A 23,374-nucleotide genomic window follows, 5' to 3' on the forward strand; every position below is an offset into this window, starting at 1 on the left:
TGGAGATCAAGGATTTTTAAAGAAAACAGACTTGAACGCACCGGATTTTGCATTGGCATTCAATTCGCCGGAAGCGCTTAACCCAGGTTACTGGCAAATTAAAAGTCCTATTAGCATGCTTCGGCATATACCCCATTAGCAAAATTATCTCCTGTAAGATACAGGAAATGATGTCACTTTCCCTCACTGATAACATCTGAAGCACTGACAGGTATGTGTGGGTTGTTTCTAGATCAGATCTGACTGCGGCCGGAAATGAATGAAAATTATTTATATTATTTATTCAATTTCCCATTTATTGTATTTTATTAATGTCTACCCTCACCCCAACCCTAAACCCAACCATCACAGTACTGTAAAAACAGTAGTTATACAGAGTATTATTAATGTTATGTATTAAATTACCCATTGAATTGTTTTTTTATAACGTCTACCCCCACCCCAACCCTAAACCCAACCATCACAATATTGTAAAAATATGAGTTATTGTTAGAGTGTTACAAAAACTATGCTATATTAATGTGCGTGTGCTGTATCCTATCTAGACTTTACCATATGTGTGCTCTTGCTGAGAAATAGTTTTGATCTGAAAAGTTATTTAAGAAAAAGCCTTGACTTCCAAAATGCTTAATTAGCACCATGTGCTATTAGCATTTATGCTAGCAAGTGCATTTTTGGGCTAAAAAGTTTAAAATTGGCAATTTTGTTCTCTCTCTGTTGTTTTTGCAAGCACTTATTAATACATTTTCACAGCAGATGCTCTTCCAGCTGCAACCCATTTCGGAAACACCCATACACACTTTTTCACACACATACACTACGGCCAATTTAGCCTACCGAATTCACCTGTACTGCATGTCTTTGGACTGTGGGGGAAACCGGAGCACCTAGAGGAAACCCACACGAACACTGAGAGAACATGCAAACTCCACACAGAAATGCCAACTGACCCAGTCGAGGCTCGAACCAGTTACCTTCTTGCTGTGTGGTGACATCGCTAACCACTGTGCCACCTTTTTGCCCTTTTTGCTAGCCCTAAATTATTTAAATTAAACATTTTTTTTCCAATAAGATACTAGAAAGACTTTAATGTTGTGATTTTTCTTTTTACTTTATTTATTAACACACATGTACCTCCAGTTATTTAATCACTCATGAACAACGACCTGTGCCTTGTGTGCTTTGCTCTCTGTATAACTATAAGTGTGTGTATTTCTATTGTCTCTAGATGGTAATGTCAAAGCCAGTCTTACCTGAGGATCAGTACAGGGTGCAGAAGTGGTTTGAGGAAAAGGCTGGATCGGTAAGCCTCTCAGTTACTTCTATTCGCTGTGTAGTAAATTTATTTCTCTGCACTATGAATGAATTTTTTTAATGAATTTAACTGTTGTCATCAGATATGACGTGTGTTTTTTCTTACATTTCAGGATGAGAGAGTGAATGCTGTGCAGTTTATGAATCTGGTAAACTCAGGTCAGTTTTGCATTCACCACGAACTGGACATTCTTTAAAGAGCCTCTATTTTGCATTATAAAAGGTCATATTTTGGTTTTGGGGGTCTCCAACAATAGGCTGATATGCACGCAAGGTTAAAAAAAAAACACTTTTATTGTCTTATAATCTTCATTTATTTTTACCTAATTATCCCGGCTACTCCCATATGATTCGTTCAGTGATTCAGTTGTTCCCAAACCCCTCCTTGGTGTGATGCTAATCTGTGCTGTCGGATGACCCTGATAAAATTAAATTGCAAGTCAACAAGACGTAAAGACATATTCAGGTGCATCTCAATAATTAGAATAATGTTGTAAATAATGTTCGTTTTTTTTTGCACAGACTGTTTATTCTGCTTCATAAAAATCTCAGGTAATTATTTAGTTTGACCTGTACAGGTGAATCTCAATAAATTTGAATGTCATGGAATAGTTGATTAATTCACTATATATTAGTATATAAAATATTAAATAGATTTATTACACATAGATTGATATATTTTAAATGCTTATTTCTTTTCATTTTGATGGTCATGGCTTAGAGCTAATGAAATTAATTTAGTATCTCAGAAAATCTGAATATTACTTATGGCCAGATTTAAAAAAAAAAAGATTTTTAACACCAATATGCTGGACTACTGAAAAGACTGAACATTTAAAGCACTCAATGCTTGGTCTGGTCTTGGTCTTGGTCTGTTTTTGCACAAATCGCTTCAGCACTCAAGTTTCACTTTTTGAATTGAATTAGTGAAATAAATCAACTTGTCAATGGCATCTTAATTTATTGAGATTCACCTCTGCAGGTAAAACAGATTGAATATGGCTTCTATCCATGCGCATAAAGCAAAATAAATTGTCTGCACAAGAAACTGAACATTATTACCTTTAATCCACAGCATCAACAGACAGTCCTGAACAGCCAGCTACAAACTCGAACTGTCATTAAGTATTCATTGTACCCTGCATTTTGACTCTCAAAGTGCTAATAGCCATTGACTTACACCAAGGGGTGGATTTAACCAATAAGAGAGTTAAGCAGCTGCTTAGGGCGCAAGAAAATCTTGGGGCCCCCAATAAATATCTAGAAGTATTCAAATTATACCTATAAACTATATATAATATTTTCTACCGTGTTTTGTTTGGTGAGAGTTAACCAAATACAATTTTAACATATTTAAATATTATTTAATATGCAATCAAATATATAATAATAAGAATAATAATAATAATAATAATAATTAATATTAATAATATTAATAACAAAAATAATAATACAAAATAAAACATCCAAACAATTTTATAAAATATATATACATTTATATTATATATATATATATATATATATATATATATATATATATATATATATATATATATATATATATATATATATATATATATGATATATATATATATGATTTTTAGTTGTAAATTTATTTTAAGAAATCTAATCATTTAAAATGTAGAGATTGCATTTATTTAAAATGCCGAAAAGAAAATTGAGTCATATAAAAAAACAGCAATATAAATAAAAATTCAATAAAAGTTAAAAGCGTGCATTTCAGGACTTGAGCCTTATGACTGGAATTGCTTGAGGCCCCAAAATCATTAAATCCGCCCATTCTTGAACCAAGAACCCTAGTTTCATCTAAACATATTCTTTTATGTTCTACTGAAGAAAAAATGCCCCTGGACAGGGTGAAAATAAGCACATTAACTGTGATATTGCTATTATTAATTTAATAATTTATATATGTATTTTGAGCTACTTTATATATGTAAACTATAAATTGTTGCTGTACCATAAATGGCCACAAGGTGGAAGTATTATGTAGCATGACTTACATCGAAGTCCAGTGTGATGAACTGGTGCTGCTCTTTGCTGATTTATTTATAAGCATTTACTTTTTTATCCAAGTAAATACAGAAGTATTGTTTTGCACTGTAACCCTAAATAAATGATGAGCAATGATTACAATGTTTATACAATATAACTTATATAACACAATTCTTTACACTCGCGTGAGATTAGCATTCATGTGAGTTGCCTAAAGCTGTTTTGTTTAACATGAGATAGGTTGGCATGTGATAACACATGATTTGCTAAGTGCTACTTTATTTATCTCTGAAATCCCCTGTTATCGGGCGCATTCTGTTTCATTTATGACCAAATATGTCTGCAAAACAGTTTTTCTGTAAAAATGTTGTGTTACAGTGTTGGAAAAAGACTATGAACTTCCTCTGGAGACCTGCAGACAGCTCATCTTTGGAGAAGATGTATCCTTTTTGTATAAAGCAGTTTTAATAACTTTATTATATATATAGCCTATATAAACATATTATATATAAAAGTTCATATTTCCCCCAATTTTCTGTTTTACGGAGAGATTTTTTCAACACATTTCTAATCATAATAGTTTTAGTAACTAATTTGTAATAACTGATTTATTTTACCTTTGTCATGATGACAGTAAATAATATTTTAGATATTTTTCAAGACACTTCTAATCAGCTTAAAGTGACATTTAAAGTCTTAACTAGGTTAATTAGGTTAACTAGACAGGTTAGGGTAATTAGGCAAGTGATTTTTCAACGATGGTTTGTTCTGTAGACAGTTGAAAAAATATGTAGCTTAAAAGGGCTAATAATTTTGACCTTAAAATGTTTTTTTCAAAAATTAAATATTATTCAAGCCAAAATAAAACAAATAAGATTTTTATCAGAAGAAAAAATATTATCAGACATACTGTGAAAATTTCCTTGCTCTGTTAAACATCATTTGGAAAATATTTAAAAAAGAAAAAAATGTCAAAGGGGGGCTATTAATTATTAATATCTATCTATCTATCTGTCTGTCTGTCTGTCTGTCTGTCTGTCTGTCTGTCTGTCTGTCTGTCTGTCTGTCTATCTATCTATCTATCGTACATGTGCATCAAAGATGAAAAAAGATGAAAAAATTAGACAAATTAGACATCTTTTAAAAACAAAAAATGCTTGCTGGAAACATTTTTTGTACTATACAAAAAAAAATCCAGCATGTTTAAAACCATTTGATGATTATTATTCATTTAAATACATTAAAAGACTTTTCGCTAAAAGATTTTTCAATTAATTAAAGAAAGTTATATTTGGTATGTATTCTGTTCTTTTGAACTGTCTGTTTTTCAGAAATATATATTTGGTTTCCACAAAAAAATGTGCATACAGATTGTAATACAATATGTTTTAAGCAACAAATCAGCATAATAAAATGATTTTATGCGAAGATGAGTGATGATGCTGAAAGCAAAGCTTTGCCATCATGGGAATGCATGACATAAAAAAATATATGAAATAGAACAGAGTTATTTGAAATTGCAATAACATTTCACAACATCCCTGTACTTTTGATCAAATAAAAGCAGCCTTGCTCAGCAAAGCTTTAGGCTTTTTTCTTTCAAAAGCAACACTTAAAATTATGCATCCAGTACCTTTGGGCACCTTGTCATGTTGAAATTGACATTGATGTCAAAAAACATGTCAAAAATGCTAATCTATTTGATGTCCAAACCTTGACGTTATTTTGACGTCCACACATTGATGCCCTTTTGACCACCAAATTAATGATATTATAATTGTTATGATGGGGAGTGACACCGACAACAGAAGTTTGGATCCACTTGCAGGTTTATTCAAAGTCAGGCAAGCAATGGTCAATACGGGTGCAAACAGGTGTATAGAGGCAGTCCAGAATCGTAATCAGAAAACAGGCAACAGGTTGTGAGGCTGGCGGCAGACTAGGACAAACGGCTAACAAGGCTAAGGTCTAAACACAGGTAAACAAGACAAGAAATACGCTTTGTAATGTCACTAAACAGCTAACAAGACTCAGCAAACTGAATGGGTGAGTGTGTGGCTTAAATAGTGAGTGCAATCTCTGACAATCCTCAGGTGGTGCAGTAATCAGTCTAGATGAGGAAGCATGTGTGAGTGTGACCGGAGTGCATGTATGAAATTTGTAGTCCAGAAATGGCGGAATTGTAGTCCATGAGTTATTGTTAGTGCAAACCAGCGATCTTATGGGATATGATCGCTGGTAATTGTGACAATAATATAAGAAAAGTGTTATTCATCTGAAAGCTTCAATTTCACATTTACATTAGATGTTGAATTCTTACAATGCAAAAAAACTACCTTGATGTCAAGTTGGCATTGAACATTGGTGTCAAAAACAGGTCAAAAAATAATTAAACGCTGTAAAAAATGCAGGGTTCCACACAATTCATTCATGTTGTCAAAACACAAATTGATTAAGTTAACTTAACAAATTTATGTGGATTGAACATAAAAAAAAAGTTGTCCCAATGAAATCTCAGGAATTGTGTTGTTTCCGCTCATTTAAAAAAAAGTAGTTTGTTCGAGCAAAATATACATTTTTGCAGGACTGTTTTTGACTGATATTTTACTTTTTGGTTGCGAGTGTTAATGTCAATTTGACATTAAGGTAGTTTACTTGCATTGTATTTGATGTCAACTGTCTATTTTAGTCTATTTAGTTTTTTTACTGTCTATTTGCATTTAAGTGGTGATTTTTTTGATGCCCGCTAGGTAATTTTTCCATACTCATTTGAAAAGTGTATAAGAACTAAACCAGAATTAAATTTAAGCAAAGTATATAGATTGTTGGTTGATGTTCTTAACTGTGATGTTTAGACTGGTGGCCGAGGCCGTCTGGGCCGAGCTCAAGCAGAGAAGCTGCTCTCCTCCCTCCGCAATCTGCAGGTATTCACTTCTCAAGCGTGAAAAGGTCACTCTGAGCTCTGGCACTGAACACTGAGGACACTGAGCTCTCACAATTATCAGCTTGTGTTGGGTTACATGGAGCTCGTCTTGCACAGACCAAAAGACCTTCAAATGTTGTTGTTGTTGTTTATCTTGTTTATGAACCCATTTGCTTCACTGTTTAAAAAAAAAAGGTGTAAGGTTAAATGCATTTGAAAAAGTCCCAAATCACTAACAGCCAATGAGCAGTAAAGGCCATGTAAAAAAAAACTTTTCACCATTTACTTGTAAGTGGCGGGTCCAGGACTGACACAATATGACAAGCCGTTTTGACATTTAATCTATCGCCCGTACTAGTATCTATTTTCATGTTACTTGTGCTTATTTTTTACATACTATTATTTTTTTCCATTAAGTACTAGTACTTATTCATTAGGTACTAGTGTTTATTAAAAATATACTAGTGCTTCCTCATTAGGCGCTAGCTCTTTTTATTAGATACTTGTTATCATTCATAAGATACTAGTACCTATCAAATAGATACTAGTACTTATTTTAATAGTGACTTGTAACTATTCTGTTGTTACTAGTAACAAACTAAAAAAAATTTCATTGATTTCTCAATGAAATAGTTGATATCTCAATGACAGATCCCATAGAATTCAATGGCATTTTTTTATGTTACTAGTAATAACAGAATAGTGACTAATCACTATTAAAATAAGAACTAGAATCTAATAAATAAGAACTAGTATCTAATAAATAAGAACTAGTATCTAATGAATAAGTATCTAATACATAAGTACTAGTATCTATTAAATAAGTATTAGTATCTAATGAATAAGTACTAGTATTTAATGAACTAGTATCTAATACATAAGTACTAGTATCTTTAATAAGTACTAGTATCTAATGAGTACTAGTTTCTAAAGAATAGGCTCTAGTATCTAACGATTAAGAACAGGTATCTAATGAATAAGCGCTACCAAATGAAAAAGATACTAGTATCATAAAAATAAGCACTAGTAACATGAAAATAGATCATAGTACGGGTTATTGAATAAATGTCTAATTGACTTGCCATGTATACTAGGAACATGAAAAATGGGCAAGATCTTGTTGGGTTATATAGCCGTGTTTGTTTTGATGCTAGGGGCAACGCGGTAGCGCAGTAGCTGTCACCTCACAGCAAGAAGGTCACTGGTTCGAGCCTGGGTCAGTTGGCATTTCTGTGTGGAGTTAGCATGTAACATGTACTCCCCTGGTTAGCATGGGTTTCCTCCGGGTGCTCCGATTTCCCCCACCAGTCCAAAGACATGCAGTACAGGTGAATTGGGTAGTCTGAATTGTTCATAGTGTGTGTGTGTCTGTGTGTGAATGAGTGTATGGATGTTTCCCAGTGATGGGTTGTAGCTGGAAGGGCATCCGCTGCATAAAACACATGCTGGATAAGTTGGCGGTTCATTCCGCTGTGGCGACCCTGAATTAATAAAGGGACTAAGCTGAAAAGAAAATGAATGAATACATTTTTTGATGCTTTCAAATATCAACACCATTTGGCAAAATTCACTTTGTACACCTTTCATTTAAAAAGCTAAAGAGATTCTGTCATTTCAATTCTGTCATCATTTACTCTCTATTTACTTGTTTTAAACCTTTGAAATGTTCGAAAGAACAAGAAAAAGGTGACGCGGTGGCGTAGTAGGTAGTGCTGCCGCCTCACAGCAAGCAGGTTACTAGTTTGAGCCCCGGCAGGGTCAGTTGGCGTTTTTGTCCAAAGACATGTGGATTAGATAAATTGGGTAGGCTAAATTGTCCGTAGTGTATGGAAATTTCCCAGAGATGGGTTGCAGCTGGAAGGGCATCCGCTGCGTAAAACATTAACTGGATAAGTTGGTGGGACATTGCGCCGTGGCGACCCCGAATTAATAAAGGGACTAAGCCAAAAAGAAAATGAATGAATGAATGAATTCCCCTATCCAGCCTTTTCCTCCTTTAGGGAGCTCTCAAGAACTACCTGATCTTGAAACACCTTACATGCGGGAGCCCTAGGCTCGATTATCTCTTAGCTCATGGTTCCCTCTTGGGACAGCATACCAAACCTGCTATTAAAATCACGCCTCTATCAACCTCTAATTGTTTTTCCCTTCTTCTGCAGTCCATCTTTTTTCAGTTTGATGAAGATTCATCAGGAACTATGAGTCCGTTTGAGCTCAGTTTGGCTCTGAATGCTGCAGGTGAACACACGCACGTTCACAAAACCACACCCTGTGTTCATTTATACAGGGAAGTTACAGCCTCTGCAACGCTCACTTTCCCTCATCCTGCTTCTGTGTGTGTGTCCTCAGGTGTGGAGTGTGACAGCGTTGTGGTGCAGATGTTGTGGGAAAGGTTTGGCGCTGGTGAACAGTACCTGCCCTTCTATGGCTTTGTGTCTTGTGTTGCCAGACTGCAGGTGCTCTTTGGTAAGTCTAAAGACCAGAGAGTCTGAGCTGTTTTTACAGCCTAAACCATCAGTACTTTATGAGAATTTCTACTTTTGTCTGTTGTTGCTGCTGGAATGTTTCTACACTGTTAAAAATAGTCTATATACAGTATAGTGATGCAATAGTAGAATCAATTTTGGTTCCCCTCAAACAAACAAACAAATAAACAAATAATAATCCTAAAAGAACTATTTTGTCTTAGTTTTCAGAACAAATTAACACTCATCAAGTGGCCAAATACTAATTTAAAGAATGAGAATGTATTATGATTTAGTCGTCAAATTAGCAAAAAGTGTTAGAATCATATTCATTTGAAACTGCAATGTGCACCAAACATCTTCCTTAGTTTGTAATGAGAGTGGTTCATGATTCATAATATATATTATACTTTCTGATGTGAGGTGACATTTAGGATCAGGACAAATTTGTTTCTGGTGTGACTAAAACTGTGATTTTAAAGGCTGGGGTTTGGGGTCATAAGGATTGCTATGTTTTGTGAAAAATGAATGCTATAATAATAAGGAAGGATGCATTTTCAGTCAAAAGTGAGACTTTTATTATGTAACAAAATAAATGTCGTTCTTTTGAGATAGATAGATAGATAGATAGATAGATAGATAGATAGATAGATAGATAGATAGATAGATAGATAGATAGATAGATAGATAGATAGATAGATAGATAGATAGATAGATAGATAGATAGATAGATAGATAGATAGATAGATAGATAGCCACTTTTGGCGCTCATAATCATAAAGCCCTCGTGCTGCAGGAATGAGGAGGTCTGCTGAAGGTGCGCAGCTGTCGTGCAGTGATGGGTTTGCATCTTTAATAAACTACGGCAGTTTGTGTTCACTGAACAGTAAGAATGATTAATAAATCCATATGAAACAGTCCCTTAAAAGTCACGTCTCGCTTTCAGTTTCGGGCTTCAGTTTCACAAAGCCCAAGTGAACCGCGCTCAGGCCCACCTCTTCCAACCGGGCCAGGGCCGGCCAAGTGAACCATGCTTGAGTCTGATTCAGCGCACTCACACTTCTCAAACGATCCGGGAAACGGGCCTGGGCACGGTACGGATGGCATAGTGTGAGTAGGCCCTTAGTGTCCAACCAGTGATGATATACAGCCATATCACACTGCTACGAGTGTGATATAGCGTTTATACAACAGTTCGAGGCATAATCTAGTGTATAAAAAGAAAATCAAATAATCCTTTTATGTGAGGAACTACTTTCTTCTGCCGTTATTCATATCGGCAGCTGACATCAGAACAGTTTAGATCTAGTATTTAAATGATTCTAGCTTAATGTCTAAAGTGATGACAAAACAGCTGATTTTGCTCACATTTTAAGATTATTATAAGGCTGAACGTTATGAAATGTCATCAGTCTACAGAGATTTCCCAGTATTTCTCTGTTGTAATCGGGATATCACAACAGTTAACCCTGAAAAAGCTAAAGCAAATCAAACACTAGCAGATTACAATAGCATAAATACAGCACTACAACATACAAAAGAGAGAGGTCGACTTAGTGTGTCACTTACCTGTTTTAAAATGATTTGTTCAGCTGTAGTTTGAAAGCAATGCTTAGAAATGCTGTTTTTCCTCCTTAAGGACTTATTATGTAGTCTCTGTCGCCATCTTGAGGAGAAACGTCAACCATCTTTGCTCTGCTCAGTATGACAGGCCGTCCACCGATGTGCTGTATCCCAAAAATTATAAATATTTAAAATAGGCACTATCCTTATAAATGATCTGCATAAATGCAATCTAAACAACTACATTCTCAACTAAAAAAGCCTCAAAAGTACATTATGTTGTCCAACAGCTGTGACGTGTTTGTGACGTATGTAATATTGTTTCCGGGTCCAAGCCGCCATTCATTTGAGTGGAGAAATCATTCGTTTATGATCACGTTTTATTCCTATTACACATTAAAGTTAATTTTATATAAAATCATAACGTACACAACAATCTCTGGGCTTGCTGCATAACAAATACCAAAAATGTAACTATTTTAAAACAATGAATTACTTTCTGGCCATCGGATATTAGGCATGGACATATATACTGCGATCGTGATTTTCGAAAGCCTTAAATTGCTTTGTAAACGTTTATTATTACCATTTCATGAGTCTCCCCATTCAGTTGAATAGAGCACTTGGACCCGGAAGCCGCTTTGCGTGACGTCACACTTAACAAGCGGATGTGGGCAGAGTTATACACAAGGGTGAAGAGGCTGTACGAGTTCTGATATTACAGAATGTCACAAGGCTATCAGCCAATCAGATTTGAGAACCTGATGTATAAATGATAATAAAAACAGTAAATTGGCTGATTATAATAATTTTGAAATTAAATCCTCAATTACAATTTAGAATACATTAAAACTGAAACAGTTATTTTAATTTGATGAGATAAATATAGACTTGGTGTGCAAGAAAGCAATAAAAAGTCTCACCAATCCCAAACTTTTGAATTGTAGTGTGTCTGTCTACAATATGCATCTATACTCACTTTTGAGTGGTAACTTTATCAAGTGGACCTGCTTGTTAATGCAACTCTCCAAACAGCCAATCATGCGGCAGCAATGCATAAAAGCACTGACACATTGCAATGAAAATAAAAATCTGATGGAGCCAGAAATCTGATCTAAGTGACTTTGACAGCAAAATGACTGTTAGCATGAGACCGAGAGGTTTTATTTTCTCACAATCTGCTGATCATCTGGGATTTCCATCCACGACGGTCTCTAGCATCTGCAGAGAACGCTGTAAAAAACACACACAAAAATATCCAATGAGTGGCAATGCAGTGGACACAAACGCCATGTTATTCTGAGAGGTCAAAGGGGGAACGGCCAGACTGGTTCAAGTGAACAGGAAGGTGACAGAAACTGAAATAACCAGCCGTTACTACAGCGCTATGCAGAAGAACTTCTCTAAACTCATAGCATGTCAAATATGTCAGCGGACGAGCAGCAGAAGACACTCCTGTCAGCTAAGAATAGGACATTGAGCCTAGAGTGGGTACAAACTCACCCGAACCTGTCAGTAGAAGACTGGGAAAACATTTCCTCGTCTAAGGAGTCCATTTCTTTTTTGACAGGCAGATGAAGGGGTCAGAGTTTCCTGTAGACAGTGTGAATTAATGCCTTTTGTGGAAAATCCAGGTCTAGAAACTCCGAACATCTTGTTAAATCCATGTCATGATGAATTACAGGGACAGTTCCCAATAACAATAATAATAAGAAGAAACTTGTCATTTATTCACTATAATGTCCCAGATCTAGACGTCTTAAAGTAATTTAAGCACTAATTCAAACATTTGCAATGAAAGAGAAGATGTTTCTGTCACCAAAACATTTTAGAACAAAAATTAAGACTTTTTTAATTTGTCTCCATCGACTGTATATTCTCCCAAAATTCTGATGCTTCAAACCATTGCTGGAAAGAAAGTAACATTACCAAACTTTTGGTGCAAGAAGAGTAAAAATATATGTGTTCTAAATATTACTCAAAGTAAAATAGTAGCCCTTATTGTGAGTAATATTGCACGGTAAAAGAATTTAAAATGATATCCTGCATATTGAAAGTGAAGCTTACATCAGGTGGTTAGTTCATCTCAAATTAAAACTGTCATCATGTATTGACCCTCTTCGCATCCAAAATCAAGTTTTTTCTCCATATTCAGAAAAAAAATATGAAGATAAATGGTAAATGAAATTGTTAGGGATTTCTGTCACTTCATAGGAAATCTGTTCACCCAAAGAATCAAAATCAGAATCTGTTTTATTACCAAGTATGCTTCACACACACAAGGAATTTGTTTTGGCTACAGAAGCTTCCAGTGTACATAAAGTGACAAGTCACAACACAAAATAAATATGAACAAAACATGATAAATGTTAAACAGAAATGCAGTTAGTCAAGAAATCTGCATGTTGAATTGTGTGTACAGATTTGTTATCAATATACAGGTTTTACGGTGCTGTATACAAATGCGAATGGAGAAAGTATTGCATTGTTTATTGATATAAGGTGCTGTGTACAAGTGCGTATGAGAAGGTATTGCACGTTTATTGCACTGTAGGGGAATATTCAACTGTTCATAAGGTAGATGGCCTGAGGAAAGAAACTTTGCCTGTGTCTAGCTGTTTTTGTGCTTGCTGCTCTTAAGCGCCAACCAGACGGTAACAATTTGAACAGGAAGTGTGCTGGGTGTGAGGCATCCGTACTAATTCTGTGTGCCCTTTTACTCACTCTGGAAGAGTACAGCTCTTAAAGTGTAGGAAGGGTAGTGACAGTGATTCGTTCAGCAGTCCGGACTATTTGCTGTAGTCTACGGAGGTCAGTTTTGGCAGCTGAGCCAAAGGCGGTGATTGAAGAGCAGAGGATGGTTTGGATGACAGTTGAGCAGAACTGTACGAGCAGCTCCTGTGGCAGGTTAAACTTCCTCAGCTGATGGAGAGAGTACAGTCTCTGCTGGGTTTTCTTCACAATAGAGTCTATGTGAATGTCCCACTTCAGATCCTGAGAGATGGTGGTGCCCAGGAACCTGAATGACTCTACTGCAGCCACAGTGCTGTTCATGATGGTGAGTGGAGGGAAAGCAGGGGGGTTTCTCCTAAAGTCCACTCTCATCTCCTCTGTTTTGAGCATGTTCAGCTCCAGGTTGTTGTATCTGCACCATAATGAAAGCCACTCCACCTCTTGTCTGTATGCAGGCTGTGTTGATATGGTGTTGATGGCTGTGCAAGGAGATGGTCCGGGCTGTGTGGTGTTGGCAAAGTATTGCCTATTCTAAGCATTCATAGCGAGCGAGAAAGAGAAAGAAAAGAAAAAACATTAGTAATTTAAGACACTTGTAATTTTCAATATGAATTAATTTCTTAAATGTTTGAAATTAAAAAAGGTCTAACACTTTGAATTCTATACATTATTTTACTCAGTATGACCTTAAAGGGAAGGAGCCCCTTAAATTTTTCACTCTTCGTTATATTGCAGCCATTTGCTAAAAGCATTGAAGTTCATTTTTCCCTCATTAATGTACACACAGCAGCCCATGTTGACGAAAAACACAGAATTGTTGACCTTTTAGCAGATTTATTTAAAAAGAAAAAACTGAAATATCACATGGTCCTAAGTATTCAGACCCTTTACTGTGACACTCATAGGCTGTGTCCGAAACCGCCTACTACTCAGTAGGTACTGCATTTTAATTTAAACGTAATACTCGGCTGTTAGAAAAGAACTTTCTATACAGTATGAATGTGAAAAGTATGAATGAAATTAAGGCGTACTATATCCCCCATTTTGTCATGGTCACGTGACCTACCTGTGTCAGTTGTGTCGCTTTACTACCATTCATGAATTCTCTTGCGGGGCATTATGGGATAGCGCAGCGTGCATGGGATGTGCACTTTAGAATCCCACCAGAAGTAGTCAGTCATTCGGGTACTTCTCGCATTCTGATTTTCGAATTCTATGAATTCTGTCATACTAGTCAGCTCGAATACTGATTTTATCACTGATTTATAGTATGGAAGTATGCAGTTTCGGATGCTGCCATACATTAAACATCTTTGAGAAGGTTCTACATCTTCATTTGAGTTCAGCTGTGTTTGATTATACTGATTGGACTTGATTAGAAAAGCCACACACCTGTCCTTACAGCTCAAAATGCATGTCAGGACAAATGAGAATCATGAGGTCAAAGCCTGAAGAGCTCAGAGACAGAACTGTGGCAAGGCACAGATCTTGCCACAGTTACAAAAACAGTTCTGCTGCACTTAAGGTTCATAAGAGTAAAGTGGCCTCTATAATCTTTAAATTGAAGACATTTGGTATGACCACAACCCTTTCTAGAGCTGTCCGTCCTGCCAAACTGAGGTATCAGGGAAGAGGAGCCTTGGTGAGAGAGCTGAAGAAGAACCCAAAGATTACTGTGGCTGAGCTCCACTGTGACAATAATGAATATTAATGAAGTTGCACAATAGAGCGTGCTGATTGGTTTGAACCAAGCCTTACTCATTAATTAATGCAACACACTGTAAGATGTAATACACACTCTGGCACAGACGTCCAGTCTGCACGCTGGAATACAACGCTATTATGTCATGGCCGTGACGCAGCTTCAAAAATTTGTTTCAAACCGGAAGTACGAATTTGCTTGAAATAACTCAAAAACAACCAATTTACACTTTTCAGCGAAATATAGGTGTCCTAATAGTGTTTTTAGCAGTGTGGGACACATACGACTGTCAACAGCTCAAAAATTGTGTTTTGGTGTTTCGTGACCCTTTAAGGTCTGTTTTCTTTAAAAATCAGCGATCTTCCCTGGCTGAGTGATATCCGATATAAAGTGGGTCTCAGATTGTACGAAAAGCACCGCATTAAATTACTGTTTTCCCCGCCATGTCTTTATATTATAATATGAGCAATTATTTTACCCCAGTATATTCAGTGGAGCTTCTGTGTTAGCCTGCCGATTCTGACGAGCACGTGCGAGTTAACAGCTTTTTGTCTCGTTTTAGGCTATTTAAGTGAGTTGAATTGTATAAGTCCATTTAACTGATTGTATTTCAATTACATTACAACATCGATGCTGTAAAAGGAACCGTATAAAATGGAAAAAAATAAATGCACAATAACAGGACACCGGAAGTTTATCATGGGAACAACACTAGCTTGGGATATACCCTATTCTGTGTTTTTCTGTCAATATGGGGTGCTGTGTGTACATTGGTGAGAAAAAAAATAACTTAAATGATTTTAAGCAAATGGCTGCAATGATTTAAGGGGGTCTGAATACTTTTCGTACCCACTGTGTGTGTGTGTGTATGTGTGTGTGTGTGTGTGTATATATATATATATATATATATATATATATATAAGTGGTAGGCTGTTATATTGTGCTGCGTTAGCGCAAGATTTTTATCGCGCAATAAAAAAATATTGGCGTTAATCTATTCTCAAAGTTGGGTTGGGAGCTGGGTCTATTCTATGCAAGCTATGATGATTTTCACCTTGATGTTTTAGCGCGAATGTATACCTAACCGGTGAGCCGTCTGACAAAAAAAAGTTCCCTTCTGAATGAAATCAGCAGGATGCCTGACTTTAACTGCAGTTCGGCAGTTTCACTTTAACTCATGAACATTTCATTCATGCCCCCATGACAAACTAGAGTATTAGACGCAAATAAGGAGTAGGGACTGGTGAGAGTGTTATGTAATTTAATAACATGCGCTGAATGGAAAGAATTGGAAAAAGAAATGAAAAGAACAAGAGCATTTCGCAATGTGTATGCGTGTATGTTTGTGTGCTTCTGTGTGTGTGCGCTCCGTTGCAGTCCTTTACTGACAGCCATGTGTGGATCTTGTCAGAAAATATGCCGAAAAAAGTCTACATGACGATAATAGTTTGATCGCGGTTTACTTCAATAATGCCACTTATACAGTATATGCAGACTTCACACATCTTAATTCCCTTTCTGTTTAAATCAGTTGTGTTGTCAGATTAAGGTAATCAAAAAAAAATATATATAAAAAAAATAAATAAATAAAAAATAAATAAATAAAATTAAAAAAACGCTGTTTTGATCTTACGTAGGCCTACAGTTCAAAATTCAAGTTTAACTGAATAAACAGTTAATAAACACAAGTACATCTTATTGAACATAATTTATTTTCATTATTATAGTAGAACAGTTTCTCAAGCAGTTTGTGATGCATTTGGAAACAGGAGATGAGCCCCTGGTCTAATGCGCCACCTGGCTTGAGAAACCCTTTCTCAAAGATTTAGGGCCCTATCATACACTCGGCGCAATGTGGCGCAAGGCGCAGCGCAATAGTCTTTTGATACTTTCACCTCGGCGCAAGGGTCATTTTGAGGTGTTGCGCCACGCTGTTTAAATAGCAAATGCATTTGCACTCAAATGTGCGCCCATAGGCGTTCTGGTCTAAAAAAGCAGGCGTGTTTTGGCGCCTTGCTATTTTGAGAAACTGTAAATAGTCTGTTCTTTAGACCTGAACAAGGTCGGTCTATTGTCTGGCGCAAAGTGTGCCCACACTACACACAAGATGCAATACGCAAATATCTTTACATATGAAAAATATATAATATATTAAGGATATATATAGGATATAATAAGGATATATATAGGATATAAATATAAATTATTAAAATATTACAAAACATATTCATTTCTTGCCTACATGAATTTAAAAACTACTGCCTTCATTCTTTCTTCATCTCGGGAGGCTTTTTCAGTTCATTCAATTTGCTTTTGTATACTGTTATTATTATTAGCAGTATTATTTATTATATCCATATTTATATTTGGTTTATTAAAAACAAGCTTAGATTTGTCCACCTGTCAGGTTTTAGACCATATGGGGCACAGCAGGTGTATTTGGAAATAACTCAGTATTTTGACCACACTTTGTTATTATTAATCATTTATTCGTTTGCTGGAAATTAGAACTGAATTTAGAAATAGTTTTGAAACAAATCTTTGCGCTTAACAAACAAAATTAATTGTTTATAGGCTAATTGATGTCTGTGCGGTAAGGTTTCCCTATCCCGCAAAAGCGAAAGTGAACTTACTTTACGTCATGGTAATAGCAATGCGCTTATGGCGCGACGCAGCTGACTCTTAAAGGGAATGGGAGATGAGACTCTGATTGGTTTATTCTCAAAACACACCTATAACTCATTAAAAAAATAAACTGAACCCTTTTAGACCATGCGTCATGGCGCAAAGCAGATTTTCCCGTCCTTAAGTTAGCAAAAATGCATTCTGACATGCCCTCAAAGCGTTTGCACCCTGCGTTTTGCGCCCTGCGCATGGACTGTCAAAATAGAGCCCTTAGTTTTTGGGTACCACACAAACTCTGAATGCCTTCGGAATACCTGAATATCTGAATACCTTCAAATGAACCATTTTAATCTAGATTTAAAAAAAAAAAATGTATCTATGCCCACCTATTATATATATGCGGTGTGCACATTAATGAGAAACAAATATATCATTATTATCTGAACAACATAAGTGTGACTGAGGACAGATTATTCATTTCCTCATTAATGCTTTAAGACTTTATTAACCTTATTAGCTCACATTAAGGGATTTTCAATATTCAGGATTCTGTCACAACATTTTAATGTTTAGGGACCCTATTTATAAAATATTGCATTGAAATCCTCCTTTATTTGATCCCAAATGTACTTGTGTGATTCTGAGAAAAAGATGTATAATCTTTGAATTGTAAATGAATTGTGTGCAGCCGAATGCTTTCAGATCTTTGCCATTAAACGCCACCTAAATCAATCTCTTTCAATACAAATCTGAATGTGGGTGTAGATTTTAGCATACACACACACAGATCAAATCTTCAGTATGTGTATCGGTACGTATATTTTATGAATTAGGTCACCACAATTTAAGTTTGATAAACAAATGTAATGCAGGCTGTAATGCAGGCTTTTATTTACATCTTGCACATCTGGTAAACTCAAGCATGAACATGATGCACAAAAAAAACAAGAGATTTGTTTTAGTGCATGACGCACACGTACGCTTCTGTGTTGGCAAATGAGACGCAAGTGAGATGATCAGTGTTTAGATACAAATAAAAGCCTAAATTAAATCTGTTCACCATATAAGCCCATCTAATCTCTCCACAAGATTTGGATGAGACTCATTTTATGATGTCTCTAACATCTATAATGTTATAAGGAGAAATATCTTCTACATTTTGGCAACTGAAAATTACCTCTTATGTTTCATTACAAATATTTTAATTAGTGTTTCAGTGATTACTTAAAGTCATAGAGCTCTGGATCAACATCAGGGTGAATAAATGACAATAATGGTTGGAAAACATCCCTGTAATTTATCATGCCATATATTTAAAATATTACATAAACAACCTCAACTTTACATGTGTGACACGCAAGAGCGAACCTCATTGGTTCTTACAAGTCAAGTAAGCATCTGTGACCAAATCAGAATGGCGTAAACATTAATAGCTGATATAGGTGTTCATCATATAAAGCAATCATGTCTCATCATAGTTTTAGATTAACCCCCTTAAAACTGATCCTTTTATGAATGTTTTGAACAAATGTGGTGTAAACTAATAAATGACAAAAACTCAATTATTGTAACTGTATTGTAATGGTAAAAGTGTTTTTAAATTGTGTCATTTTAGTTTTTATTTGCTCCCTCTCCTGTTTTTTTTTTTATTTTTTGCTTTTTTTTGTAAAATTATCATCCCGTTGATTCTTGTCACATCAAATCATGCATAAAAATGAGCAACAGACATTTATAAAAACAGCAACCATGTACATCATTGAAGCATTAAAGTGAACAAGAAGATGTGAAATTGTCAAATGCAATGAACAAGAAACTGTTAGACTGATGAAGATGAAGAAGAACATGAAGTATGTCTATTGTATAATGACTAAAATTGCAAAATAGACTTAATAACTGAAATGAACTACAGAATGTTACGTTTTCAAATAAAAATATGTAAAAATTATTTAATTTTATAAGGACTCATATGGAATGTCTTCTAGGTTTAGGCAACTTAAAATGACCTCTTATGTTTCATTACAAATATTTGAATTAGTTTTTCAGTAATTACTTAAAATCATAGAGATCTGGATCAACATCAGGGTGAATATTTGACAACTATTTTGGGGAATTATCCCTGTTAATTCATCATGACATGGATTTAAAATATTACATAAACAACCTCAACTTTACATGTGTGACACGCAAGAGCAAACCTCATTGGTTCTTACAAGTCAAGCAAGCATCTGTGACCAAATCAGAATGGCGTAAACATTGTTAGCTGATATAGGTGTTCATCAAATAAAGCAAAAGAAGATTTTGAAGATTGTCTCTTCAAAAGTTTTGGATTAAACCCCTCAAACTGATCCTTTTATGAATGTTTTGAATAAATGTGGTGTAAACTAATAAATGACAAAAACTCAACTATTGTAACTGTATTGTAATAGTAAAAGTGTTTTTAAATTGTGTAATTTTAGTTTTTATTTGCTCCCTCTCCTGTTTTTTGCTATTTCTTTATAAAATAATCAGTCCGTTATTATCAAAAAGGGGGAGTTATCGAGATCTACCTGAGCTCAAAGCTCCCCTCTCGCCCTGCAATAGGGAGGGAGCCCAGGGCTCAAGGACCTTTTGAGCTCAGGGCTCTCTCCCAGGACAGCATGCCAAACTTGCTTGTAATCAATCATTAGCTAAGTGTGAACTCTTGAAACTCTCTTGATATGCCTTTAAATTACATGCAGATAAACATTCAGCCTTTTATGGTTATACTTTGCAATGACTCCACAAATCTCATGTATTCACAACTTTTGTGCTGATCAACTATGCTAACTCAACATTGCAGATCCTGCATTATGTATACTGCGGCACACACATTGCAATATCGATGCTGAAACGAAATACTGTGCAGCCTTACTCCACATGTAAATGCATCAACCTACTTTTCTGTCTGCTTATTATAGGTGCATAGATAAATGTATTGTGTTTTCACTTTAAATGACAAATAACTGGACTTATTTGTAGAAAAATCCTTAAACAAACTGAATTACCTGTAGATATGCTAAACAGGGTTGGAGAACGAATTATTTACGTACAGTTGAAGTCAGAATTATTAACCCCCTGAATTATTAGCCCCCCACCCCCCCAACCCTATTATTTTTCCCTTAATTTCTGTTTAACGAAGAGAAGATTCTTTTAACACATTTCGAATCATAATACTTTTATTAACTAATTTCTAATAACTGATTTATTTTATCTTTTCCTTTATGACGGTAAATAATATTTGACTAGATATTTTTAAGACACTTCTATACAGCTTAAAGTGACATTTAAAGGCTTAACTAGGTTAATTAGATTAACTAGGCAGGTTAGGGTCATTAGACAAGTTATTGTATAATGATGGTTTGTTCTGTAGACAGTCGAGAAAAAAAATGCTTAAAGGGGCTAATAATTTTGACCTTAAAATGGTGTTTAAAAAATTAAAAACTGCTTTTATTCTAACCGAAATAAAACAAATAAGATTTTCTCCAGAAGAAAAAATGTTATCAGACATACTGTGAAAATTTCCTTGCTCTATTAAACAGCATTTCGGAAATATTTAAAAATGAAAAAAAAAAATGGGGGGCTAAAAATTTTGACTTCAACTGTATATACAAAAACATTTTTGCCGCAGTCAGAAAGGTGTACCTTTTAAAGAGGCCAATGATTTTATATGGTTTTGTATTTATTATTTTTGTTAGTCATTAGTTATTTATGTTACCCCCATGTACATATGGTTATCAGGATCCGCATCCAGCGTGAAGGTAAATATATTTGTTTAGCACTGCATCTCATCATGCTGTTTATTGGCATCTATATGTGTGTGACGTCAGTAGCAGGGATGAGTGAGAGTGTCTGTAAACATGCTAATTGGAAGAATTCAGCTTGACGATTGTTTCTCCTCAGATCTTTACGAAGCGGAAACCAACCAGGAGGTGAAGGACAAGGGCATCAACGCTGTAAGATCTTCTCAATATTTCTCAAATATAGATCTTTTTTTTTTAACATGGGCATCTTTGAAAACCCTATAATGTTTAATGGTTATTGCTCAATACATCTATCAGTCACACACTGCACGCCTTACCATGTTAAGAGGAATTTGATAGAAATAGGAGTAGCACTTAATTATACAGTCATGTTTTGCATGTACGCATGTTCCTAGAATAGTTATTACATAAGCTGGGTAATTACTTGATACTCCCTCTGAACCTACTCCTGGACCCAACCTACCCCTAAGTAGTTAACTCATTTAATTTTTCTGGGTTCATTATTTAGGTAAATATACGGTTAGTAAACCGTAAGTACAAAAAAAAAATTTAAATAAAGTGCAACAGAAATGTGACTTCCAGATATGTACGGTTAATATACTATGAGCAAATGGAAAATTTTAACTGTTAATTATAGTAATAAATTAATTGTTGGGACAGTATAGAAAATGCAAAGAAAGAAGTGATTTCCAAAATTACTTTTCATTGCAGACAATACAACAAACATTATTTAATGTGTTCCTCATGATTTTAATTTATAAGCATGCATCCTAATTTTAGTTCTTGCAACACATTATACTTCTCAGGCACAGTCCTGAATTAGTTCAAATCCTTATCAAATAAAAGCTTTTCAGTGAGCCTACATTGCAAATTTTAGATAGTAGATGTAACTACCTTAGAGTTAAAATTAACACTCCCTCAGAGTTTATATGGAAACACTAAAAGTGTTAATTAGCAAACTCTTATAGTGTAAAATATCTGTTAAATTTTCTGTAACGGAGGGTCTGACACAGAGGGACCCATTTGCAGTATATTTATTAAACAGTTTAATTACAAACAGCACACAGAGGCTAAGCGTGTGCGAACTCACATAAAACACAGTTGTAGTTAGTCGAAGGGCTGGCAGCTGGCAAACACAAGGTGAGTATTCAGGCATGGGTCAAAGGCAGGCGGCGAGGACCAAAGTCAGGATGCAGGCTAGAGTTCAGGGTAGGCAAGACAGAGTCGAGAATACAGTCCAAAGTTGTCAACAGGAAAGCAGGCACGGATCAGGAAACACTAAGTAGTGTTAGCCAGGGCAAAACAAGACTTCGCACTGATTTGGAGTGAGAGTGTGGCTTCTATAGGAGAGTATGGGTCGTTAGTGGGATGAGGAACAGGTGTGTGTGTGCTTATCAGTTTAAGTGGATGACGTAATGTCTAGAAGTCCGGTGATGATGACCTCTGCTGGCCAGAGAGGGGAACGACTGGGACTGAGTCAGTGACATTTACGAAAAAATACCAGCAGCTGTAGTTGCCAGAATTTTTCAGTGAAAAATATGGAAGTTTTATAGAACTTTATAAATTTATGAAAAAATAACCATATTTCATGAACTGATCCAATGATCAGTTTACAAAATCATAGCTTAGTGCACAAAAATGTAAAGTCATTAGATGCAACAATGTGTTCATTTGTGGTTGCAATTAACAAACAGATTTTCACTGCATTAGTAACTACATAGTTACCTTTGAACAAAAGACGATGCAGCATGACATCAAACTTTCTCAGTTCATCTTGGACTTGAACACAGACGCTATTATCCTCCACAATGGTGATACAAAAAACGTTTTGCTGTATGTTATTCCTTTCTTGATTTTACGGAAAAATACCGGCAGCTGTTTGCCAGTAATCTACTGTTTTTAACATTTTACATTTGTAAATTCAGTTCACAAAATATTTCTGTTAAAAATACATTCCACAGTCTGTATTTGTTATCGAACCTTTCCTTCTTCTCATGCACAGCTGACTTGCGGTGTTACACAAGGATCCATTCTTGCACCCCAGCCATTCTCATTATTTATGCTGCCCTTAGAAACTATAATGAGAAATTATAACTGCTATGCAGATGATGCTTTATATATTTTACCAAAAAAACAATAGCTTAACCCTCTTAGCTTAACCTTTTCCTGATTTGGGGTTGTTATATCTTGTTTCATTATATATAATAAATTATTTGTATTTTTTATTTATTGTTATTTAATAAACTCCCATTTG

At 35.4% G+C, this 23,374-nt stretch overlaps 1 protein-coding gene and 1 non-coding gene across 4 annotated transcripts in view; one reads left to right on the forward strand and one right to left on the reverse strand.

Moving 5' to 3' along the window:
• The window catches only part of capn12 (calpain 12), a 63,393-nt gene that overhangs the window by 38,096 nt on the left and 1,923 nt on the right, over nt 1–23,374 (forward strand). The window contains 7 exon segments of the mRNA NM_001083063.2: nt 1,229–1,303; nt 1,428–1,473; nt 3,709–3,770; nt 6,186–6,254; nt 8,413–8,491; nt 8,603–8,719; nt 21,260–21,312. Of these exon segments, the coding sequence (NP_001076532.2) occupies nt 1,229–1,303; nt 1,428–1,473; nt 3,709–3,770; nt 6,186–6,254; nt 8,413–8,491; nt 8,603–8,719; nt 21,260–21,312 (501 nt within the window).
• LOC147832903 (uncharacterized) overlaps nt 11,992–23,374 on the reverse strand; it is a 54,115-nt gene continuing 42,732 nt past the window's right edge. For all 3 annotated transcript variants that reach the window (XR_015515179.1, XR_015515180.1, XR_015515181.1), the window contains one exon: nt 11,992–13,545. This is a non-coding gene — a transcript (uncharacterized LOC147832903). The remainder of the gene's footprint in view (nt 13,546–23,374) is intronic.

This window comes from Danio rerio, chromosome 18, assembly GCF_052040795.2.
Source record: "Danio rerio strain M-AB ecotype USA chromosome 18, GRCz13ab, whole genome shotgun sequence".
In the NCBI taxonomy this organism is placed as follows: Eukaryota; Metazoa; Chordata; class Actinopteri; order Cypriniformes; family Danionidae; genus Danio; species Danio rerio.